The sequence below is a fragment of the Lepidochelys kempii genome, chromosome 1 (genome assembly GCF_965140265.1).
Source record: "Lepidochelys kempii isolate rLepKem1 chromosome 1, rLepKem1.hap2, whole genome shotgun sequence".
Lineage (NCBI taxonomy): Eukaryota > Metazoa > Chordata > Testudines > Cheloniidae > Lepidochelys > Lepidochelys kempii.
Window position 1 is genome coordinate 226,378,666 of NC_133256.1, and position 22,922 is coordinate 226,401,587.

A 22,922-nucleotide genomic window follows, 5' to 3' on the forward strand; every position below is an offset into this window, starting at 1 on the left:
CCCACTGGGTTTCAGTATGCAGAGGCCTTTATCAGGGGCAGAACAAAGGATGACAGGAAAAGGGAAAGGAAAGGCAGGGAGGAAGAGGCATATATCAGGAAGAGACAAAGCAGTTTGAATGTTAAACAGTGGCATTCATGAGGCACAGAGGTTACAATTGGTGAGCAGAAAGCAAAACTCCACACGGCATAATGTGCAATCAAGGTGCCGGGTGAAAAATCAAGCTTACTTGCGGAGAGATTTGTCATAATTATTTCTAAAGAATGGTTTTAAACAACTGTGTATTTATTTGTTTGGTTTTTTTGCAGTCTCTGTGCTCCCTTTGTCTGAGTGAGATGGAATATGTTATTCTGTATTTTTATTAGTGTCATAATCACAGGGAAGAAATAGGATATGTTGAAGAGTTAATTCTCTCTTTGATGGGATCTTAGGGACAAAATTAGATAATAATTATGAGTATAATGATTATTAGCATTAGAGTGTGAGGGAGATGGGGAGGGGAAAAAATTTTCGCCATTTTTTCACTAAAATTTTGAAAAGTTTTGGAACATTTTCAACTGACTCTCTCTTACTATTCCCAGACAAACAGTATGTTAAGATGGATTTAAGGTAGAGTATATGTATGAGTAATTTGAGGTAAAAATCATCACAGGGATGTTTCAGAGTAACAGCCGTGTTAGTCTGTATTCGCAAAAAGAAAAGTAGTACTTGTGGCACCTTAGAGACTAACCAATTTATTTGAGCATGAGCTTTCGTGAGCTACAGCTCACTTCGTCGGATGCATACCGTGGAAACTGCAGAAGACATTATCAATTACAAGGATGTTGTAATTATCCCCAAACAAGCATTCTAAATCCAGGAAATTCAGAGTTCAGGGTAACCTTTTAAAAGTTCCAATCAAGTTAAGTTTATTTGGGTGCCTTAACTGTGCATTTCCATAATTTAACTTCTTCCTACAGTGACATCATGCTGTAATGTTACAGTTAAGCATAATAATATTTGCAGTGTTAGATTAGTTTAAACTGAATTTTAAAGACACATTAGATTTTTTTTTCCAGGTCCTCTTCCCCCCCATTGGTGTCACTATAGGATAGAGTTACAGTTGTCTGAGTGCTGCTGTATGGTTCATGCTATTGACTGCAAGTTCAATGGTTCACAAAACCATCACCATCCATAATTTCATTAAGGATGAGGCCTCTGACTTTACATATATAATTGAGACTCAGTGGGTGAGGCTGCAACTCCAGTATGAACCCACAGACTGGGTACTACATTCATTATGAACTGAGATGGGATCGGGAAAGTGGTGTTATTGTGTTTTGATTTGATGTTAAAGGTAGGAAGTTTTGGCCCCACAACTTGATCTGATAGAGTGAGTACACCTTGTATGTGAGTCCTACCATGGATTTAAGATGGAACTAGTATTGCTGTGCACGTTGCCCTGCTACATTGATGAGGCACTAAGTGAGCAGATGGTTCCCTGAATGTTGGCCCCATAGCCTTTATCAGAGGACACAGGCATTTCCAGTTTTTGGCTATGATAGAGAATTTGGCCAGTTTTTTCCCATCCCTACAAAATCTCCTCTTCTCCATTCAGAAGACTGATTTCATTGGTATATCTCTTTTCACAGAGGGTTTTGACCAGTGCTGTGTATAGTCAGGTTCATGGGTGTAAACTGAGAGGTTGTTATGCCTGTCTCTGTACACACAATAATTTTTGCTCTCCAAATTCACTACCCAGCACAGACAAATTAAACTTTTCTCTTGATCCTGTACTTCTCTCATGTGAGCTATAATTTTCTGCTGCTTTCTTCACCACTGCTGAGATTTTAAGCTTTGTAGATTTAAAGATGGCCAGTGGCCACTGTGTAGCTTATTTTAGAGCAGACACTGAGAAATAATGAAAGCAGATTGCCGAGTGAAAAGGAGCAAAGTGGCTTGACCTGTTTGTTCTAAGGAGAACACTGACAAGTCACTAGGTGATGTCTAACCAGTGCCTAATAGTATAATATTAATATCACCTCCATAAATTTACTCTATACACTTGTACTGGTGTTCTATTTCCTTTCCTCACTGCATTTCAACATTTGGTTGATAGTGTTAGGGATTGTTTATTTTGTGTCACAACTCTGAGATCTGTTTTCTGCTTTCTGTTCTATCTCACCTTTCCATTTACCTGATATTCACTCTTCAAATTCTTTGCTCCTTCTCTTATTTTGTATTTATTTGTGCTGAACTCCAGTAGCTGTGTTTAGTCCAAATCCTTAAACGATCTCAATCTTTCTGCAACTGATTGCATTGGTGTTTATTTCTTGCATCTCTCACTTCAGTGCAAGTTCTTTGTAGCTTGATCAGGAAGTCTCAGTCTTCTCTGTTAAGTCTGCTTCTGTTAAGCTTGTATTAGCTTGCAGTTGTCCCCCATTATTAGAGAGCCTAAAACTAAAATGTACTTTCATCCTGATTAGACTTGCTGTTATCCTAGTTTTTTATTATTCTGGTTTATTAACATTGGAAGGCCTGAGAAAAATGCAGTAAGACAATAGAGGACCTTGTAATGTGATGACTCGGATGCAGACACAGCAGGCGGAGCTGCAGAAGATTAGAAATGGTAATACTTGTAATTAGAAATTCTGCAGTCAAGTAATGTTAGTTAGGAACTCACCAGCGGAATCTAAGTACGCAGATTAGTCTATATGGTGTGGAAATAATTAAGTCAAGCCAAGTGTTTCACCATAAGGCTATCTCTGGAATCGGACCATGGGATCGATCCAGGTTTCAAATTCTATGTACAGCCACAGAAGCTGTCAGCACCCACAGGTACATGTGAATATGCCCCAAAATATAGTATGTGACTGCTCAGTCCCAACTGTAGCATTCCTGAATGGAGTATAGAGCTTCCAAAAGGTGGGTCTCCTGGGACTGAAATCACATGGTCAGTCAGTCCCCCTATATATAATCTAAAAGGCACAGCATAAAAAGCACTAGGGGAGGGACAAAAAGGCGGAGCATGTGACCTCCCCAGGTGACCACCCACATGACTCCTCCCCGCCTCGCACTCTCCCTGTTCCCTCCCCATGATCCACATCCATCCCACATTGCCGAGGGAGGGGGGTCTGTCCTCCTCTCACTGCGCCAGACTTCTGGTGTACAGACCTCAAGGAACAAGGACTCAGGAGATGCAGCTGCGTGAAAGGGCCGGGCTGGGAGCGGTAGAGCTGTGCCAGTGGAGCTGCTGGTGTGGGGCCGCCCGACAGCCCCAAGTTCTGCTCCTTTTGCAGCTGCGGTTCCTGGGAGATCCCAGTGAAGTCAATGGGGGTTTGGCCATTGACATTAATAAGAGCAGATTTGGGCTTTTAGATTTTAAAAGAGCAACGCTACAGCGTGTCCTTCAAAACAGGATTGTCTTTCTGTGCATGTTGGAAACTAACCTATACACTTGATACGCCAAGTACTTTTGTAGATGGATGGAAATATTGAAAGACCGTGGACACCTTAGATTACGTCAATAAGCTTAAAGATAATAAAACAATTTAATTTTGCTAGTGTACATTAAAAAGCTCTACCTTTCTTCAAGCATTGGAAGTTCAGGCTATTAGTTATAAGTTTTGAAGAAAAGGGTGCAGAGTCGTTTTTTATTAGTCAAGCTACAAAAACATACCAATCATTTAAATTCAACTTCATAATCAATCTCTGAGCAATTTGTATTTACATAAATGATGTATATTGATCTGAAAACTATGCTAAAGCATATCCAGAATCCATTATCAAGTTATATCCTGGTTTCACCTCCATTGTAGATCACTCTATTTATAAGACTGTAATTGACATAATTAGAAGTATTGATTCAATTTCAAATGCAGCAAGTTAACTGTAAAAGTGCCAACAGGCTTAAAAAATAGTCAATATACTGTTGGTTTGCTTGCATGGATGAATCTTAGTTTAGAGTGACCATTTTTTTTTCTTCTTCTTTCTGTGAAGTTTTAAATTGTTTCTCTTATTTTGGATATGGACTTTACATTGAAATAGTGATGTCCTTCACTTGCGTGTTGTTTGTTTGGTGTCAGAGTCCTTGAGGGGTCTGTGTATGGAAATGAATATCATAAAATAATTTCTGGTAGCATCTTGGAAGAGGTACCACAACTGGAAAGAAAAAATACTGGAGGTAAGCAAATGTCTTCAAGGTAGAAGATTCTGTGGGTATAAAATAATTATTGAAAAATGGGGCAGCATGACCTTTTAGCTAGGACAAGGAGTTACATTTTGTACTGTTCTACGCTAAAATCAGGCAGAAAATTCAAGTAGTTATATTCCAGTATTAACCAACAAGCAAGTCTGTGTGTGCATGCACGTGTGCAAGTGTATACAGGGGCAAGGGGTGAGTGATACATAGTGGCGCTTGGGTAAGTGTAAAAATCCATCAATAGCACACAAAGGTCTCCATAGCAGAATCAAGGGCCTTGAGTTTACAGTTTAAAAAAAGCTTCTCTGTAAGAAGTCTTTTAATTAACACATTGATTACTCAATTCTTCTTTTGAAGCTGTAGCACAGCAACATCTTCTTTCACATAAAGCTTTTGAAAAGTTCACTTGATGGCAGTTCTATGTAGTACTTAAAAAGAATGGAAGAAACAGGCAATGTTACTATAGATCTCCTTGGAGAAAATGCCCAATCAATTCATTCCGACAGTGGAAAACAGTGTAGGTTCTTTCAGTGATTCTAAAACTACAAAAGGCATTTTCAACTATATTTAGAACTCCAGGATCTTTTTTTCCCCTAGTACACTTAAGTAAAAATCTGAAGCTTACTTTCAACACATTATACATTTCCAGTAAAATGTGCTGTTCCTTCTAAAAATACACTAGCGGAAGGGAACAGAACATTTAGTACCACTTAACATTAACTAAAAGTTGGCTGTATACATAACACTACAAATATCTTTCTGAGGCTGTTGTTTGGAGCTGTTTATGTAGCAAGATGCATGTCTTAATAACAGTTCAGTGTGGGCTATATTAAAGAAGTTTGTACCTTCTCGTGGGACAAGGTTTAAAATTAGTGAATAGTGCTGAGGTAGAGAGAGAAAGAACTTGACTTATGTATAGTTTATCACTGGTGTATAGATCCTTGTTTTGTAATGTTATTGTATATGATATTTTGGCAGGCATGACATTTTGAGGCTTCTCTGCCTTTTTTTTTTCTTGCTAGATTTAGACCCTGTGTATTGCCCTGACACCCTTTAAAATCAGGTACTGTTTTTTTACAATTGTTGGTGGTCTCCAAAGAAAGATTAAGAAGGACATTAGATACTGCTTTTTCTGTGGTTTGGCTCCTGTTTCCTTGGAATTGAGTATATATTAAAACGGTGTAGCATGAAAGCTGCTCTTGGTAGCTCTGCCTTTCGTTATTTCTAGTATTGTATTTCGGTGCTTTGGATGTTGTATTAAAAACACAAAGTCCTCTTCGTGAAGGTTAAAGATCCCATGTACGTTTTGCAACAGAAGGTTGTTTGGTCCTTGACCATATTGCTTCTCCTCACACTGTTGTGAAACTATATCTGTATACCTGGCTTTTGCCATCTGCTCCAGAAGGGGCTCCAGTTCAGTGAGGTGAATATAAATTGGGCTAAATCCTGAAAGTCTTGCTAGACTGTACATAGTTCTTTCTTAGCCAAGGCTGAGGCACTCTGATACCATGGTGATGAGCACAGTATAAAATCCGAGTCAGACAGATAAGTTTGATCTTCTCCACAGAGGGCTGGTCACCTCCTCCCCATGCTGTGCTGCCCAGTGCAGTAGTCTGGGAGCTGACCTTGTTCGTGAAGACAGAGGCAAAAAAAGCATTGAGTACATTAGCTTTTTCCACATCCTCTGTCACTAGGTTGCCTCCCTCATTCAGTAAGGGGCCCACACTTTCCTTGACTTTCTTCTTGTTGCTAACATACCTGAAGAAATCCTTCTTGTTACTCTTAACATCTCTTGCTAGCTGCAACTCCAGGTGTGATTTGGCCTTCCTGATTTCACTCCTGCATGCCCGAGCAATATTTTTCTACTCTTCCCTGCTCATTTGTTGAATCTTCCACTTCTTGTAAGCTTCTTTTTTGTGTTGAAGATCAGCAAGGATTTCACTGTTAAGCCACGCTGGTCGCCTGCCATATTTACTATTCTTTCTACACATCGGGATGGTTTGTCCTAGTAACCTCAATAAGGATTCTTTAAAATACAGCCAGCTCTCCTGGACTCCTTTCCCCCTCATGTTATTCTCCCAGGGCATCCTGCCCATCAGTTCCTTGAGGGAGTCAAAGTCTGCTTTTCTGAAGTCCAGGGTCCGTATTCTGCTGCTCTCCTTTCTTCCTTGTGTCAGGATCCTGAACTCGACCATCTCATCTAGCACTGGGCAGCACAGCATGGGGAGGAGGTGACCAGCCCTCTGTGGAGAAAGAAGTGGTACGGGACTATTTAGAAAAGCTGGACGAGCACAAGTCCATGGGGCTGGATGCGCTGCATCCGAGAATGCTAAAGGAGTTGGCGGATGTGATTGCAGAGCCATTGGCCATTATCTTTGAAAACTCATGGCGATCGGGGGAAGTCCCGGACGACTGGAAAAAGGCTAATGTAGTGCCCATCTTTAAAAAAGGGAAGAAAGAGGATCCTGGGAACTACAGGCCAGTCAGCCTCACCTCAGTCCCTGGAAAAATCATGGAGCAGGTCCTCAAGGAATCAATTTTGAAGCACTTAGAGAAGAGGAAAGTGATCAGGAACAGTCAGCATGGATTCACCAAGGGCAAGTCATGCCTGACTAATCTAATTGCCTTCTATGATGAGATAACTGGCTCTGTGGATGAGGGGAAAGCAGTGGACGTGTTGTTCCTTGACGTTAGCAAAGCTTTTGACACAGTCTCCCACAGTATTCTTGCCAGCAAGTTAAAGAAGTAGGGGCTGGATGAATGGACTATAAGGTGGATAGAAAGTTGTCTAGATAGTCGGGCTCAACGGGTAGTGATCAATGGCTCCATGTCTAGTTGGCAGCTGGTATCAAGTGGAGTGCCCCAAGGGTCAGTCCTCGGGCCGGTTTTGTTCAATATCTTCATAAATGATCTGGAGGATGGTGTGGATTGCACCCTCAGCAAGTTTGCAGATGACACTAAACTGGGAGGAGAGGTAGATCCGCTGGAGGGTAGGGATAGGATACAGAGGGCCCTAGACAAATCAGAGGATTGGGCCAAAAGAAATCTGATGAGGTTCAACAAGGACAAGTGTAGAATCCTGCACTTAGGACGGAAGAATCCCATGCACCGCTACAGACTAGGGACCGAATGGCTCAGCAGCAGTTCTGCAGAAAAGGACCTAGGGGTTACAGTGGACGAGAAGCTGGATATGAGTCAACAGTGTGCCCTTGCTGGCAAGAAGGCCAATGGCATTTTGGGATGTATATGTAAGGGCATTGCCAGCAGATCAAGGGACGTGATCGTTCCCCTCTATTCGACATTGGTGAGGCCTCGTCTGGAGTGTGTCCAGTTTTGGGCGCCACACTACAAGAAGGATGTGGAAAAATTGGAAAGAGTCCAGCGGAGGGCAACATAAATGATTAGGGGACTGGAACACATGACTTATGAGGAGAGGCTGAGGAAACTGGGATTGTTTAGTCTGCGGAAGAGAAGAATGGGGGGATTTGATAGCTGCTTTCAACTACCTGAAAGGGGGTTCCAAAGAGGATGGATCTAGACTGTTCTCAGTGGTAGCTGATGATAGAACAAGGAGTAATGGTCTCAAGTTGCAGTGGGGGAGGTTTAGGTTGGATATTAGGAAAAACCTTTTGACTAGGAGGGTGGTGAAGCACTGGAATGCGTTACCTAGAGAGGTGGTGGAATCTCCTTCCTTAGATATTTTTAAGGTCAGGCTTGACAAAGCCCTGGCTGGGATGATTTAGTTGGGGATTGGTCCTGCTTTGAGCAGGAGGTTGGACGAGATGACCTCCTGAGGTCCCTTCCAACTCTGATATTCTATGATTCTATAATCTGATGACATCAATGGAAGTTCTTCTTCGAGTGTTTGTTCATGTCCATTCCAGTCAGGTGTGTGCGCGCACACATGCACGGTGGCCGGAAGATTTTTCCCCTAGCAGCATCCATCAGGCCGGCCTCAGTGCCCCCTGGAATCACGCCTTCATGGTGCTCAATATAGAGCCCTGCCGACCTGCCACCCCTTCAGTTCCTTTTTACCACCAGTGACGGTTAACTGGAACTTCCCTTAGCCCTTTCTTAGCAAGCGTGTTCTATAGTTATCTGTATATAGTTATGTTAGTATCTGTTATAGAATTAGAGTTCTTAGTATAGAGTTGTTTTGGGTCGTGTGTCCCCCCATTCCGCCTCCCCAGAGCTGTGGTATGCTGCAGTCCCCGGGGTTTAAAAACTGTGTGCCCTGCACAAAGCGCGATCCACACTCTTCGTGTTTACTGTGCCTAGGGGAGGGCCACCAAAAGGATTGCTGTAAGATCTGCCCCGAGTTCCGCCCTAGAACTCTTAAAGAAAGGGAACAGCGGGTTAAGGTGATCCTCATGGAGGCAGCCCTACGCCCCCACTCCGACCCTGGCTCAGGGGACCCGGCTTCTAACGCTTCGTCCTTGATGAGGAGTCCCCCGACACTGTCGTCAAGCTCAGCACCGAGAGAGGACTCGTCCTGAGATGCTCAGCACCAACACGGCACCTCACGAAGCCCAGCTGAGAGCAGGCACTGATCCCATTCGCTGGTGCCTTGGAAGAAAAAGAAACTGGACAGCCGCTCACCTCCGTCTAAATCCGGAGAAGTGAGACCTCAGACGGGCCACAGCTCTGGATCCCCTACTGGGGCCATGTTGACTCCTGCCCAGGCGAGGCAGTTGAGTCCGGTCCCCCCACAGTCGCTAGTCCCTACACAGCAGCTATGGCTCCCTTCGACACGGGAAGCTTACCAAGCTCCTCGGGACCTCCTGCACCTTACGGCGCTGTTCTCTTCCCCAAGGAGGGAAGAACCTCCAGTGCTGGGGGACCCACACCGCCTCCAGGTGCAGTCAAGAGGGAAGCCAGCTGTGATGTCCAGGCACTCCCCCTCTCCATGTCCCTCGGCACCGGTGCACTCGGACAGAGAGCCTACCCACTCCCTGAGCTCTCGAGGTACCGTGGCTCAGCTCCTCCATGGTCTTCAGTCTCGGAGACCTCGGAGTCAGAGTCTGATTCCTATCACTCCAGGAGAAGCAGGAGCCACAGATCGTGGTCTGGGAGAGACAGGAGAGAGTCCCAGGCATGGCCTCTGCAGTGCAGAACCCACCACAGTTGCCCTTCTGGACCCCCTGGGCCTTTCTTCTAGGACAGGGAGGGACCCAAGGTCACCGCTTTGTGGCATCTTCTGTGGCCTCGGCCACCTTTGTCCCACCACTGGCTACACATCTTCCTTCAGCTCCTGCTTACACACCAACGCCTCTGACAGCAACACCGTCGTTAACTCCAGCACCGGATTTGGCACCGGCACCATCCTCGGCACCGCTGAAATGCCCAACTTCCACGCCGGCACCCTTGTCGACAGCGACTATGGCGTAGGCACCGATGGCCCTGGCGCTGATGCCAGCAATGGGCCCTCCGTCTTTGTCGGCATAGACAAGTGGATCAGAACTGGTTCCATCGATGGTTCCCATCATACTGATGACAGCGCCAACACTTGGTCTGGTGTCTGTAGCCTCGGCACCATTGAGCACACCACTGGCACCGACGCTGCCCTGAGAGTCTAGAGACTCCCTAGGGGTAGATGGCAGGGAGCATCCGCTCCTTATCAGCGTTTCCTCTTCTTCATCACCTGATGAAGCATTGGGAGGTACAGCCATAGCCCTGGCGCTCAAGGACAACAGGGTGCCGCAGCAGTTGCTGTACAGGGCTGCTCAGGGTCTGGGCATTAAGGCTGAGGAGGTAGTCGAGGAGGCTGATCCCATGATGGACATCCTCACCCCCTCAGGAACTTCCCGTATTGCCCTTCCACTTATTGAAACCATTGTGGACACCACCAAGACCCTGTGGCAGACCCCAGTTTCCTTGCCGCCCACTGCCAAGCTCAATGAGAGGCATTATTTCATGCCCTCCAGAGGGTATGAACATTTATACTCACACCCACCCACTGACTCTCTTGTTGTGGACGCTGCTAACCAGCGTGAGAGACAGGGCTTTCAAGGGTCCTCCCCAAAAAACAGGGAGGCTAAGCATCTAGACCTTGTTGGGAGAAAGGTCTATTCTACAGAGGGTCTGCAGCTCCATATCCTGAACCAACAGGCCATGTCAGCAGGTACTCATATAACACCTGTGCAGCGATGGCCAAATTTACGGAGCTCCTCCCGTCAGACTCCTGAACCAAGTTCTTGGCCGTGGTGGATAAGGGGAAGCTAGTCTCCCGGGCTTCCCTCCAGGCCGCATTGGATGCTGCAGATGCCGCAACTAGGATCATGGTGACTGGGGTAGCCATGAGGAGGGGGTCCTGGATCCACGTCTCGGGGCTCCCTTATGAGGTCCAGCAAACTATTCAGTACCTCCCATTTGACGGTTGACTGTTTTCTGAAAAGACAGACAAGACTCACGAGCCATCCTCAAGTCATTGGGCCTGCACACTGCCGCCACACAGCAGAGACACTTCTGACTGCAACCTCCTTCGAGATTCCATCAGCAGAACCGACAGGACGGTTCTCAGAGGAGGAACAGAAGTGGCAGGAGGAGGCAACACCCATCCTCAGACCAGGACTCTGGCCAGCCCAAGCTCTGGCCCTAAACAGGCCTTTTGAAGGTACAGTCGAGAACGGCACACCAAATCAAAAACTGGATCTACCCCGCCTTACCTTTTCTTGCTGATTATCCCCTTTCTACATGGTCCTGTATCACTTCGGAACACTGGGTGCTCTGCATGGGAGAGAGGGGATACTCCATCCAGTTCTGTGCCCTCCCACCCTTCCAACCCCTTCCCTATCCCTCTTCAGGGACCCTTCTCACGAGCAACTCCTCATCCAGAAGGTGCAGTTGCTCCTATCGCAAAGGGCAGTGGAGGAGGTTCCTCAGGAGCACAGGGAAGAGGGCTTCTATTCCTGGTATTTCCTAATACCAAAAGCCAAGGGCGGCCTCAGGCCTATTCTGGAACTGCGAGAACTCAACAAGTTCGTAAAGAAACTCAAGTTCCGCATGGTCTCCTTGTCCTCCATCGTCCCCTCACTAGATCCAGGAGACTGGTATGCCACCCTCTACTTGAAGGACACGTACTTTCACATTGTAATCACTTAGCTCCACAGGAAGTATCTCAGGTTTGTGGTCAACGGTACCCACTACCAATTCACTGTCCTCCCGTTCGGCTAGTCAGCAGCACGTCGAGTATTCACCAAGTGCATGGCAGTTGTTGCTGCGTTCTTGCGGAGGCACCAGGTACAGGTGTTTGCATACCTTGACGACTGGCTGATCAAAGGCCTCTCCAGGACCCAAGTGGAAACTCAGGTCCCATTTATCAGAGCCACCTTCGACAGCCTGGGTCTACTTCTAAACGAAGCAAAATTGACTCTGTCTCCCATCCAGAGGATAGAGTTCGTAGGGGCAGTACTGGACTGGACCCAAGCCAAGAATACCTGCCACAGGTGAGGTTTCAATGACATAATCCAAGGCGTCATGCAGTTCCCTATCACTATAGCGAGAAACTGCCTGAAACTCCTTGGGCACATGGCTGCCTGTACCTATGTTGTGCAGCACATGAGACTCAGGCTTCGATCACTCCAGTCATGGCTCGCGTCAGTATATCGCCCAGCCTAGGACGGTTTGGAAAGGCTCGTGACCCTGCCTCGCCCTGTCCTCGACTCCCTCCAGTGGTGGATCAGCGCTCAGGAGGTGTGCTTAGGAGTTCCCTTTGCTGCCCCGCAGCCATCTCTGTGTTGGTGACGGATGCTTCAGACTTGGGCTGGGGAGTTTATCTGGGGGACCACAGAACTCAAGGCCTCTGGTTGCAAGCAGATCTGCATCTCCACATCAGTGTCAGAGAGCTCAGAGCGGTGCACCTGGCATGTCAGACGTTCTGTCCTTACCTAACCAGGCAATGTGTATCAGTCATGACGTACAATATGACAGCAATGTTCTATATCAACAAACAGGCTCCTCTCCCCTGTGCCAAGAAGCCCTCATGCTGTGGGACTTCTGTGAAGAACATTCAATTCACCTGCAGGTGTCGTACCTTCCCGGGGTTCAGAACAAACTGGCGGACCACCTCAGCAGGTCATTCCACAGCCAGGAGTGGTCCCTTTGCCCGGACGTCACAATTTCAATCTTCCAGAGGTGGAGGTTTCCCCTAATAGACCTCTTCTGCATGTGATGCAACAGGAAGTGCCAGCAGTTCCAAAATCACAGCCCGGGCTCCAGCACGGATGCGTTCCTCCTCCATTGGGGAGGTTCTCTCCTATAAGCCTTTCCACCCATACCAATCGTTCACAAGGTGCTGCTCAAGATCCGCAGGGATCGAGCTCGCGTCATACTGATACCACAGGCCTGGCCGCATCAACACTGGTACACATCTCTCCTAGACAGGTCTGTGGGAGCCCCAATTACCTTACCCCTCTCCTTGGACCTTCTCACACAAGATCACGGACGTCTCCAGCACCTGAATCTTCAGTCGCTCCATCTCACGGCTTGGAAGCTCCATGGTTAAATCCGTTGGAGCTTTCCTGTTCAGACCAGGTTAGACAGGTCTTCCTTGGCAGTAGGAAATCCTTTACAAGAGCCAAGTGGAAGAGATTTTCAATCTGGTCAGTGCACCGCTGTTCACCCCCGACGCTAGCTTCAGTGCCACACATTCTGGACTACCTCCTCCATCTGAAGCAGGAGGGTCTCTCGTCTTCTATATGGGTGCACTTAGCTGCAATCTCGGCCTTCCACCTGGGTGTGCAGGACCGCTCGGTATTTGCTAACCCCCATGGTCAGCTGATTCCTAAAGGGACTCGACAGGTTATAACCTCACATCCATCAGCCAGTCCCTGCCTGGAACTTCAACTTGGTCCTTTCTAGGCTCATGAGGTGGCCCCCCTTTGAGCCCTTAGCAACATGTTCCCTGCTGTACCTGTCTTACAAGGTTATGTTCCTGGTAGCAATAACCTCGGCCAGGAGGGTGTCTGAGCTCAGGGCCTTGACATCAGAGCCTCCCTACACCATGTTCTATAAGGACAAGGTTCAGCTCAGGCCTCACCCTGCTTTTCTCCCAAAAGTTGTCTCACAGTTTTACATCAACCAGGACATCTTCCTCCCGGTTTTCTACCCTAGACCTCATTCCAGCAGCAGGGAGCAGAGACTCCACTTTCTGGATGTTGGCAGGGCATTGGCCTTTTTACATCGAGAGAACGAAACTGTTCAGAAAATCGGTCCAGTTCTTCATGGCAGTGGTGGACAGGATGAAAGGTCAGCTGATTTCATCCCAACGCATCTTGTCATGGCTTGTGTCCTGTATCTGTGAGTGCTATGACCTGGCAGGTGTTCCCGCACCTCTGGTCACTGTGCACTCCACCAGGGTGCAGGCTTCGTCTACAGCATTCCTGGCTCAGGTTCCCACCCAGGAAATCTGCAGAGTGGCAATGTGGTCCTACATACATACTTTTGCCGTGCATTATGCGATTACCCAGCAGGCAAGAGACGATGCAGCCTTCGGATGAGCAGGACTCCAATTAGTGGACAGCTCTGACCCCATCTTCTGAACTTCGCTTGGGAGTCACCTGATTGGAATGGGCATGAACAAGCACTCGAAGAAGACAAAATGATTACTCACTTCTTGTAACTGTTGTTCTTTGAGATGTGTTGTTCATGTCCATTCCAATACCCACCCTCCTACCCCTCTGTCCAAGTAGCCAGCAAGAAGGAACTAAAGGGTGGTGGGTTGTCAGGGCTCTATATTGAGCGCCATGAATGCGCGACTCCCTGGGGCACTGAGGCTGGCCTGACAGATGCTGCTAGGGGAAAAATCTTCCAACCACCATGCACGTGCGCGTGCACACACCTGATTGGAATGGACATGAACACACATCTCGAAGAACAACAGTTACGAGACGTGAGTAACCTTTTTTTTTTTTTTTGACAGAGTAGGAATGTCAAGTTTTTGCCCGTCATTTATAAAGTGTTTTGGGAGCCTTTGGGATGACGGATATTATAGAAATATAAAATATTGCCACTGGAAGTCTTTGTTTATTCCAGAGACCAGTATTTTAACTTTTAAAACATCAGCCCAATTTAAAAAAAAAAAACAACTCCAGTTTCAAAGAGCTATTCTTTATCCTTTTAATGGTCTTGTTGAAGATTCTTTAGGAAGAAATTAGTACTTAAAAATCAGTTGGGGAAAAGACCTCCTTTGAGGAGGAGTTATTACCTAATATATTGTGCCCAAAGGCCCCAGTGCAATCGTGGGACCCCATTATATGCATGTATAAGACAAAGACCATCCTTGTCCTAACTAGAGATAGTGGGCTTGTCCAGGTCAGCATATGTAAATTTGTCTCTATGATTCCATTATATGATGCATATTTATAGTGTTTGGACTTGTCTATTCTCGAAAGTTAATTTGGAGTAAGGTAGGGTGTGAATTTAGAGCACAGTACCTATTCTGAAATATCTCCATGTGTACACTCTTATTCTGGAGTCCTCTTTGTTTATATAGCTGAATCTTACATGCATGCACACACAAACATTGCAGCACTGAAATAATAAATCCACTATAAACACCAACAGTAGAACTAAACTCATAGTGGCATATGTATTAGCTTTACAGACTGCCATTTTGAATGGCATAAAGACGAGTTCTGTACTGTCGAACATAAACATCAGCAGGGATGGGACATTGCAATTCCAACTGCCATGGTGCAAAGTAGTTGTCAGCTGTGTCTAATGCCCTTTGGATGATCATATGGTAGAGGTTTACAGGTACGAAAAAGGAGCTATTTCAGGTCCCTATCCAGTTGCAGTAAGTGCAAAACTCTGTAAACATCAGTGGGAGCAGGATTAGGTCCTATATAAGGATGAGACCTACTGAGTGCTTAATTGATTGCAACCTGACAATTCTGCAGAAGTTCAGTATTTCTTTGCAATGATTTAATTTGTTTAACTGTCACATGTATAAATGGCAGGGGCTATTGGTTTCTTGACAGTGTTGTTGTGATTTTTTCAAGTCACAACAACATGCAGCATGGACTTGCCTAGCAAAATTTAAGCGGTGTGAAAGGTGGAGCTGGCACATGAAAAGTTACCTCTTATTGTATAGTTAAGAAATTTCCTTCACTATGTTACTTAATCCCAATTTAGACGAAGAAGAGTCTTAAGACATAGCGGCTGTACAGGAAATGCTTGTTTGCAGCCACACTTTGTAAGAGCAACTGCTGCTTTTGAGCAACATTTCCCCTGGGAACACTTTTCCTCCTGTGAATTGTCAACACTCCCCATAACAGCAACAGCCACTTAGGAGCAACATAGTAAAAGGGCACCGATATGTTGTTACTTATGAGTGTCTACTGTACTAAAAGTTTACTTGTCAGAGTTCATGACTCATGTAGTCAAAATAAGATACTAAGTTTCTGCCTTCCACTACTACCAGAAGCAAAGAGAGACCAGACAAAGCAGGGGCACCCCAGAAATTTTTCCCCTGGTACACGCTGTCTATCCCTCTGGGGCCATCTCCACTGCAGCTGCTGACCCCCTTCGCCTGCTGAGTCCATGCCATGCTTACTCCCCGCCATCCAGCCTGATCTACCCTGGTGCAATGTCACTACACATCCCTGAAAGAGGACACAGGCTATTGGATGCAGGATGAGGCCTGGCAGGCCCCCACGAGGGAGCCCAGAGCAGGAGCTGGCCCCCTGTCAGCAGCTGGGAACAGCAGTGCTGGCCACCCCACCCACAACTGTGCCCTCTCAGGTTTGGCTCCATGGCTCCTAAGTCGTGATGGGGGACTGGCAGGGCCAGACTTGATGAGTGATCTGACCTGGTGCATTGGGATCGCAGCACCACTCATTTCATTTTGGCTCTCTGGCCCCTCCTTCATGACAGAGGGCCAGCGGCCATACCTGAGTGGGACAGTGGAGCAGCCAGTGCTGCTGCTTCTCACAACTGCCAATACTACACACTGTACATAATGTGCATATGGCAGTGGGTGCCACTGCACGGAGATTTGGAAGATAGCAGCCAGGTCCTAGACAAGGGTCAACAAAAAAACAGAGGAATATCTCCTAAGCTTTTGCCAAGCTGGTCTCTCTATCTCAGACTGCACATTCACAGAGAATGATTCACAGTATGGCCGATTCCAATTTCTTTGGGGTATAGAAAGCAAAGCATCAGTTTCATTACAGGTGGACCCTTTTCTTTCTTCATCCCACTAGACTCCTTTGCCTGCTTTCTCTTTCCTGTTCACTCAATCTGAGCTAAAATCAACACTGAGATCAATGAGACAAAATATTGATAATTCTGGCATTTGAGTGTAGGAAGGGATATGGCATGAGATGCCAAAACGAATAAGACAGTTTTCTGTAAAATTCCTACCCTTCACTGATTTCTTATGGTTGGTCTTGATCCTCCTTCCTAGTACAATCCTTTTCAGAATAGTGCAGCTGTTTTCTTGCTGACTCTTAGTATTTGCTTTTTTTCCCCTCCTCCTTCATTAACCAGTATTGTACCATCCTCCTTCTCTTCCTGTCCAAGAGACAAGGGAACCAAGAGCGGAATGGAGCATTTTCATTCTAAAAAGTGATCCTGTAAAAATTGTCTCTTGAGGTTCTGTGCTTATTGTCTCTCAGGGTATGTCTACACTGCAGTTCAACAGCCCCATAATCTGAGCCCCGCAAGACCAAATCTGCTGGTATGGGCCAGCCACGGGTATTTAATTGCAGTGTAAACACAGCCTCAAGGACTCCAGATCAAATCTGCTCAGTTTGCGGTTGAAAAGAGGGTTTTCCTAACTGCCAGCACCCTCAGATACATCCTTCTTTCTGAAAATGAAGCTGGTTGGTTTTGTTTTTTTGTCTCACATGTAAGCCACAATAACGGTTCTGCATTTGAAACCTGGATAAGAGCTTCCAAAAAACCATCCAGCTCACTCTCCCCAGCTGTATTGGTTCTGGAGTGTGAAGAGGAATAAAGAGTAGGAAATGCTTATATTTGACATAAAATAATCGTGTTGTACTCTAAATGCACTTAGAAGGCAGATTTTTTTTTTATTAAGAAGGCACTGTTTTTGTCTAGTCACTTTTCTTAACCATGACAGCACTACAAACACAGTTTAGTTTAGTTGTAAGGCATGTCTGCCCTGTAGTGCCCCCTGTACATATTTGGGTTTGGGCTGGGACCCCACAAGGGGGAAGGGGTCCCCCTCAAACATTCTACATCACAGTTTTACAGCCCTACAGCCAGAACCCTGTGAGCTCAAGGTAGCTGTCCCAGGCCAGCCATGGATGTTTAATTGAACTGTATACAATACCTTAATTTACAATCAATCCTTCAATACTAACTCTGGGACCTGAGGCACAAAGCTCCCATTAATATCCATGGCAGGCTCTATGTGTGGAACAAAAGGAGAATATACCACTGAGTTATCAATTGTATATCACAATTGCTTCATTATAATCATGAAGACTCATCAACTGTCTTTTCAGAATTTGTGGTGCTTTATAAAGATTACTATTTCTGTTAAACCATACCTATTTTTGATAGGCCCTACTTAGTGGTATTTTCACCAGCATAATAATTTAATATTTTATAGTTCTGGGTATCTTGTGGCTAACTAACGTTGCCAACGCTGATGATTTTATCACAAGTCTTGCAATGTTTGGTACTTGGGGTTTTTTTAAAGTCCAGCTGCTCGAATCAAGAGATTGCAACAGAATCTCTGCTTTCATTTTAACAAAAATAAGTAAGTTTCTAGGCGTCATGGTGTGGAGAAAAGCTTGAAATGTGAATAATATGTGAAGCAAATGCACCCTGAAGCCTCAGAAACCAGAAGGAAAACAATAAGCACCCCAAATTTATTTTTTTATTTTTTTTATCCCAGGTTTCAGAGTAGCAGCCGTGTTAGTCTGTATCCGCAAAAAGAACAGGAGGACTTTTGGCACCTTAAAGACTAACAAATTTATTTGAACATAAGCTTTCACGAGCTACAGCTCACTTCATCTGATGAAGTGAGCTGTAGCTCACAAAAGCTTATGCTCAATTAAATTTGTTAGTCTCTAAGGTGCCACAAGTACTCCTTTTCTTTTTTTAATCCCATGATTTTAAAGCCTATCTTCTGATGGTCGGCACTATAGAAGGAGAATTTATTATTGCTGGGAAGTAGAGATAACCATATAGCCAAATCTCCTATTAAATGGTTAAGTCCTCAGAGATAAAGGAAAGGCTCTTGATTGGTCCTGCTGAGTTTTCCATTTTCCAATTCTGCTCTACAGCCTAGTTTGATGTATTTTGTCATGTGTACTTCTGGTGCTTCTGCTTTTCCTCTCAAGCTTTTAGGATAGGATCATGGGAGGAAGCCATCAAATGATCTTATTGTGTGCTCCCAAAGCAGAGGTTTGGACAGGCAAAAAACTGTGTAGCTTTGGCTTAAAAATAGTACATTTCTTTTCTATCTAGTTTTAAGCACTCATTACCCAAAACAAAAGAATTTGACACTGTACATAAGGCAATTCAACAATTTTAGGAAAAGCTGGGCCCAGTGAACCAGCAGCAAACCCCCAGCATTGAAACCATTCCATTTTAAGTGGCTGTAAGAAGGTTTCAGAGAGGGTGAAAACTAGAAGTAGATGATGAAAGCATGGTGGAGCTGCCACCTTTTAGAGCTCAGGAGGAAAGCCTCTTACTATGTCATGTGCACCTCAGCCAGGTATCCAAAGTCGGGGGAAGTATATAGGACCAAAATATTATCAAGCCAGAAACTTTGTGCCTCCACCTACCACACACCAGCCCGTAGATACATTATTAAACACCAGGCTGTGGGGTGACTTGAAGATCTTTTGGCAGAGTGATGTGGTGCCATGTAACCAATCAGAGTTTAGGTCCCTAGCGCATAGTCTGGCAAGATGTGACTCTGGGGTGCCTCCTTTGCAAATGGATGGAGTGGCACCCACTGATTCCAGAAAGAGATGTATCCAGCTCTGTTCCACTGGCAGGTCAAGATTTACCAATATGTCCCTGCAGCTTCTGTCCCAAGATTTACCAATATGTTCTGCAGCTTCAGGTGGGCAGAAAGAGGAAAAAATAAAAATGAAGGGGGGGAAAAAAACAGAAGAAACAAGACACTATAGTGGGACTTGCTGCTATTGAAAAGATAGTTCACTTTTCCTCTGCCCTTTTAGTTTGTGCAAAGTTTATTGCATAGCAGCACAGATATGTAAAAGGTATCATTAGAGACAAGTCATTAAAGGGGAGAGAGAGTGCTGTCAAGATGCTCTTTTAATAAAACTGTGTGTATATGTGTGTATTAGCTGTGGGCTATATGGATTAGCTCTTTATGGAGAAACCCATTTTATTTCTCACTGGTACCTGAATCTTTACACTGGCATTTGGCTGTTTCTTGAAAAGAGAGAGGGGTTTTTTTTTAAATAAAATGTTTTATGCTATTCTTCTTGAGCTGATACACTTTTAAAATAGTCTGTGACTAGCAAAATCAAACCCTTAGCAGCAAATTGTGAAGGATTAAATCTGGGAACATAATATGTCTAGAAACAAAAGGTCATTATTACTCACATTTCTTCTATTGTTGCAGATTTTGTTAATGTTTATCAATTTATTCCTCTTCTTTAGTTTTCAAATGTTTTAAACAGACAACTAGTTTTGGGATTTAAAAGAACTAAGTATAACAGAAATTAACAAAACTTAACATGAGTAGATATGTTTTTCTTGATGTTTTCTTTTAAAACATGTCAATGAAAATTAAAAAAACAACAACACCCAAATCTAATATGCCTGTACATTCTCAGAGGTGCTGGAAGCCCAAACACAACAGAACTGCATGGAAGTGTGATAACAAGGAAGTGAATTGGACTCTTGTTTATTGGTAATAAAGTATTCCTTATTTATTGTTTTCTTTATATTGTAGTAATCCTCAGAGATCCCAGTCACAATTGTGGCCTCACTGTGGTAGGCACTGTACAAACAGATGTGACGATGCAGTCTCTGACATGAAGAGTCCAGTCCTGCGACCATTGCTGGGGTACATGATTAAAACCATGAATAGTTCCAGTGGAGTGTGTGGGCCAGATCCTTAACTGGTGTAAATTGTCACAGCTCCACTGAAGTCAAACACCTACTTGCGTGCATAACGTTATTCAGTCCTTAGCCTTCATACTTAGTTCTTTAAACACACGCGAGTAGCCGCACTGAGCCAGAGTGACTTCAGTGGAGCTATGACGATTGACACTAGCTGAGGATCTGTTCAGTGTTTCCATTCACATGAGCACTGGAGGACTGAGCCTCAAGGCTTTGAAGGATCAGGACCTAAAATGACAGGTGTCACACAAAGAGTGGATATAAATGAAATCAATCAAATATATATAATTTTTGCATAAAGAGAAACTCACCAGTCTAGTTTTGTTGCCTTGTCTGAAGTTCAGACAGTTAATACAGTGTTGCCAGATTTCCAAGTCTAATGGTATTTAGTGTTTTTTCTTAAAGCTCCAGCTACGGCAGTCCTGTGATTGTGTAAGAAGCTCAGCTTTCATATTATATGTGTGTGTGTGTGTAAAAAATATTAAGTAACTTTCTAGTTTTCATGGTTGCAGAAAAAAAATGTGGAAACTTGACCTCTAAAGGCTCAAAACCCAGAAAACAGATAAAATAACCCGATGTTTGTTATTTTTCAAACTCATGATTTCTAGCTCAATCTCATGATTATTGTGGGGTTCATGTTTTTTAAAACTTTAATCTGGCAATACTCTATAAATGGTGAGAAGTAAATTTGATTACAAAAATACTTTTAGCTTGAATAATTGATTATACTATTAGTTGATCAGCGGAGGAATTTTTTCTCTTGAGTATTGTGTTGACAGTGTCCCTTTAAGGATTGTTTATAGTCCTCTTGCATTGTAAGACAATTGGATATCTTAAAATCTGGAACAAGCAAGGATTTGTAGAAAATCTTGGGTCCTTGGCCAATTAAATGGTACCTGGTGTCCCTGGAGTGGGAGCTATCAGCTTCATTCTCATCTCTCTTCTTAAATGAATGAATGAAAGAAAAACAAGATTTCACTAAAGAGCTGTAGACCTTGCACTGTGCTTCTTTACTCTAGTTGCAGAGCTCTATAGGTAACCAACTTTAGAAAGCACATAGGTAGCAATGGAAATAATAGCAATTGATCTCTCAAGAGTTCTATGCGTAAAAGAAATAATTGCACATATTCATAAATATATTCACATAGTATAATCTAATTATGCAATTTAATCTCCCATTTTTTTTAAGCTTTGCAAGAGTAATATTCCTTTTACTTACAGAGACACGCACACACAAGGCGTGGGGGAGGATTTCAATCTAGTTCTTCATTCATGCACTGGATCAGTTTGAAAGTAATTCTGGATGTTGATTTCCAGGATCGGAGAGACTGGTGGTCTATTTTGAGATTTGGACACTTGATACATTTTGTAAGTCTCTTATTTTGAAAAGTAACTTGAATGCTGCAGCCCCTCATAGATAGGGCCCTACCAAATTCACAGCCATGAAAAATGTGTCACAGACCATGAAATCTGGTATTTCGTGTGCTTTTACCTATACTTTACAGATTTCACAGGGGAGACCAGCGTTTCTCCAACTGGGGGTCCTGACACAAAAGGGATTTGCAGGGGGGGTCACAAAGTTATCTTAGGGGGGTCGCAGTGTTGCCACCCTTATTTCTGCGCTTCCTTCAGAGCTGAGTAGCTGGAGGGTGACAGATATTGGCCGGACGCCCAGCTCTGAAGGCAGCCCTCTGCCAGCATAGAAGTAAGGGTGGCAATATCATACCATGCCACCCTTACTCCTGCGCTGCTGCCTTCAGAGCTGGGCGGCTGGAGAGTGGCGGCTGCTGACTGAGGGCCCAGCTCTGCAGGCAGCAGCACAGAAGTAAAGGCAATACCATACCATGCCATTCTTACTTCTGCGCTGCTGCTGGTGGCGACTCTGCCTTCAGAGCTGGGCTCCCTGCCAGCAGCCACTGCTCTTCAGCTACCCAGCTCTGAAGGCAGGGCTGCCACTAGCAGCAGTGCAGAAGTAAGGGTAGCAGTACCGTAACCCACCCTTACAATAACCTTGCAACCTCCTCACAACTCCTTTTTGAGTCAGGAACCCTACAATTACAACACCGTACATTTCATGATTTCAGCAATTTAAATCTGAAATTTCATAATTTTAAAAATCACATGACTGTGAAATTGACCAAAGTGGACTGTGAATTTGGTAGGACTCTACTCATAGATGATACAAGAGCTGATTTGCAGGCTGGATGATAGATTCTGGACCTTGAAAGGACAACCTAGTACTCAGTTTGCACCCCTCTGGAGAGCATTGGTTTATTTAAAGGCTGAAGTTAGTTGCTAGATTGCTTAGCTTGTTTTTGACTTCATAGATCTGTAAGAATCAGTGAAGAAGCATAAGGTCTGTGTGCCACAATGAAGCATATGGAGTTTGTGCAATATCTCCTTGTGAGGAAAGCAGTTAAATAAACTAGTGATTCACTGCTCTTTCTTTAGAAGGTTGCTCTTTGCAAGGCTTCTCCTTATGTAAAGAAACCACCTCCTGATGCACACAATCAACTCCCCTCTTAATAACAGATACTCCATTATAACACCCCCAACATTTGGCTCCTTGCCATCCTGTAACTTGTTTTAGACATCTATCTATTGCCTAATGTGATAGCGCACACAAGGAGTTAATTCTAGAAGGAGTACATAATGAGAAACTGCA

At 44.6% G+C, this 22,922-nt stretch overlaps 1 protein-coding gene across 12 annotated transcripts in view; it reads left to right on the top strand.

Moving 5' to 3' along the window:
• The window catches only part of PHF21B (PHD finger protein 21B), a 206,940-nt gene that overhangs the window by 84,688 nt on the left and 99,330 nt on the right, over positions 1-22,922 (top strand). The window contains exon 1 of one of the 12 annotated variants that reach the window (XM_073316234.1): positions 21,007-21,625. The exons of the other annotated variants lie outside the window; for them this stretch is intronic. Within the exon in view, the coding sequence (XP_073172335.1) occupies positions 21,530-21,625 (96 nt within the window). The 5' untranslated portion in view covers positions 21,007-21,529. Of the gene's footprint in view, positions 1-21,006; positions 21,626-22,922 lie in introns of those variants that run through there. 12 annotated transcript variants of the gene reach the window in all.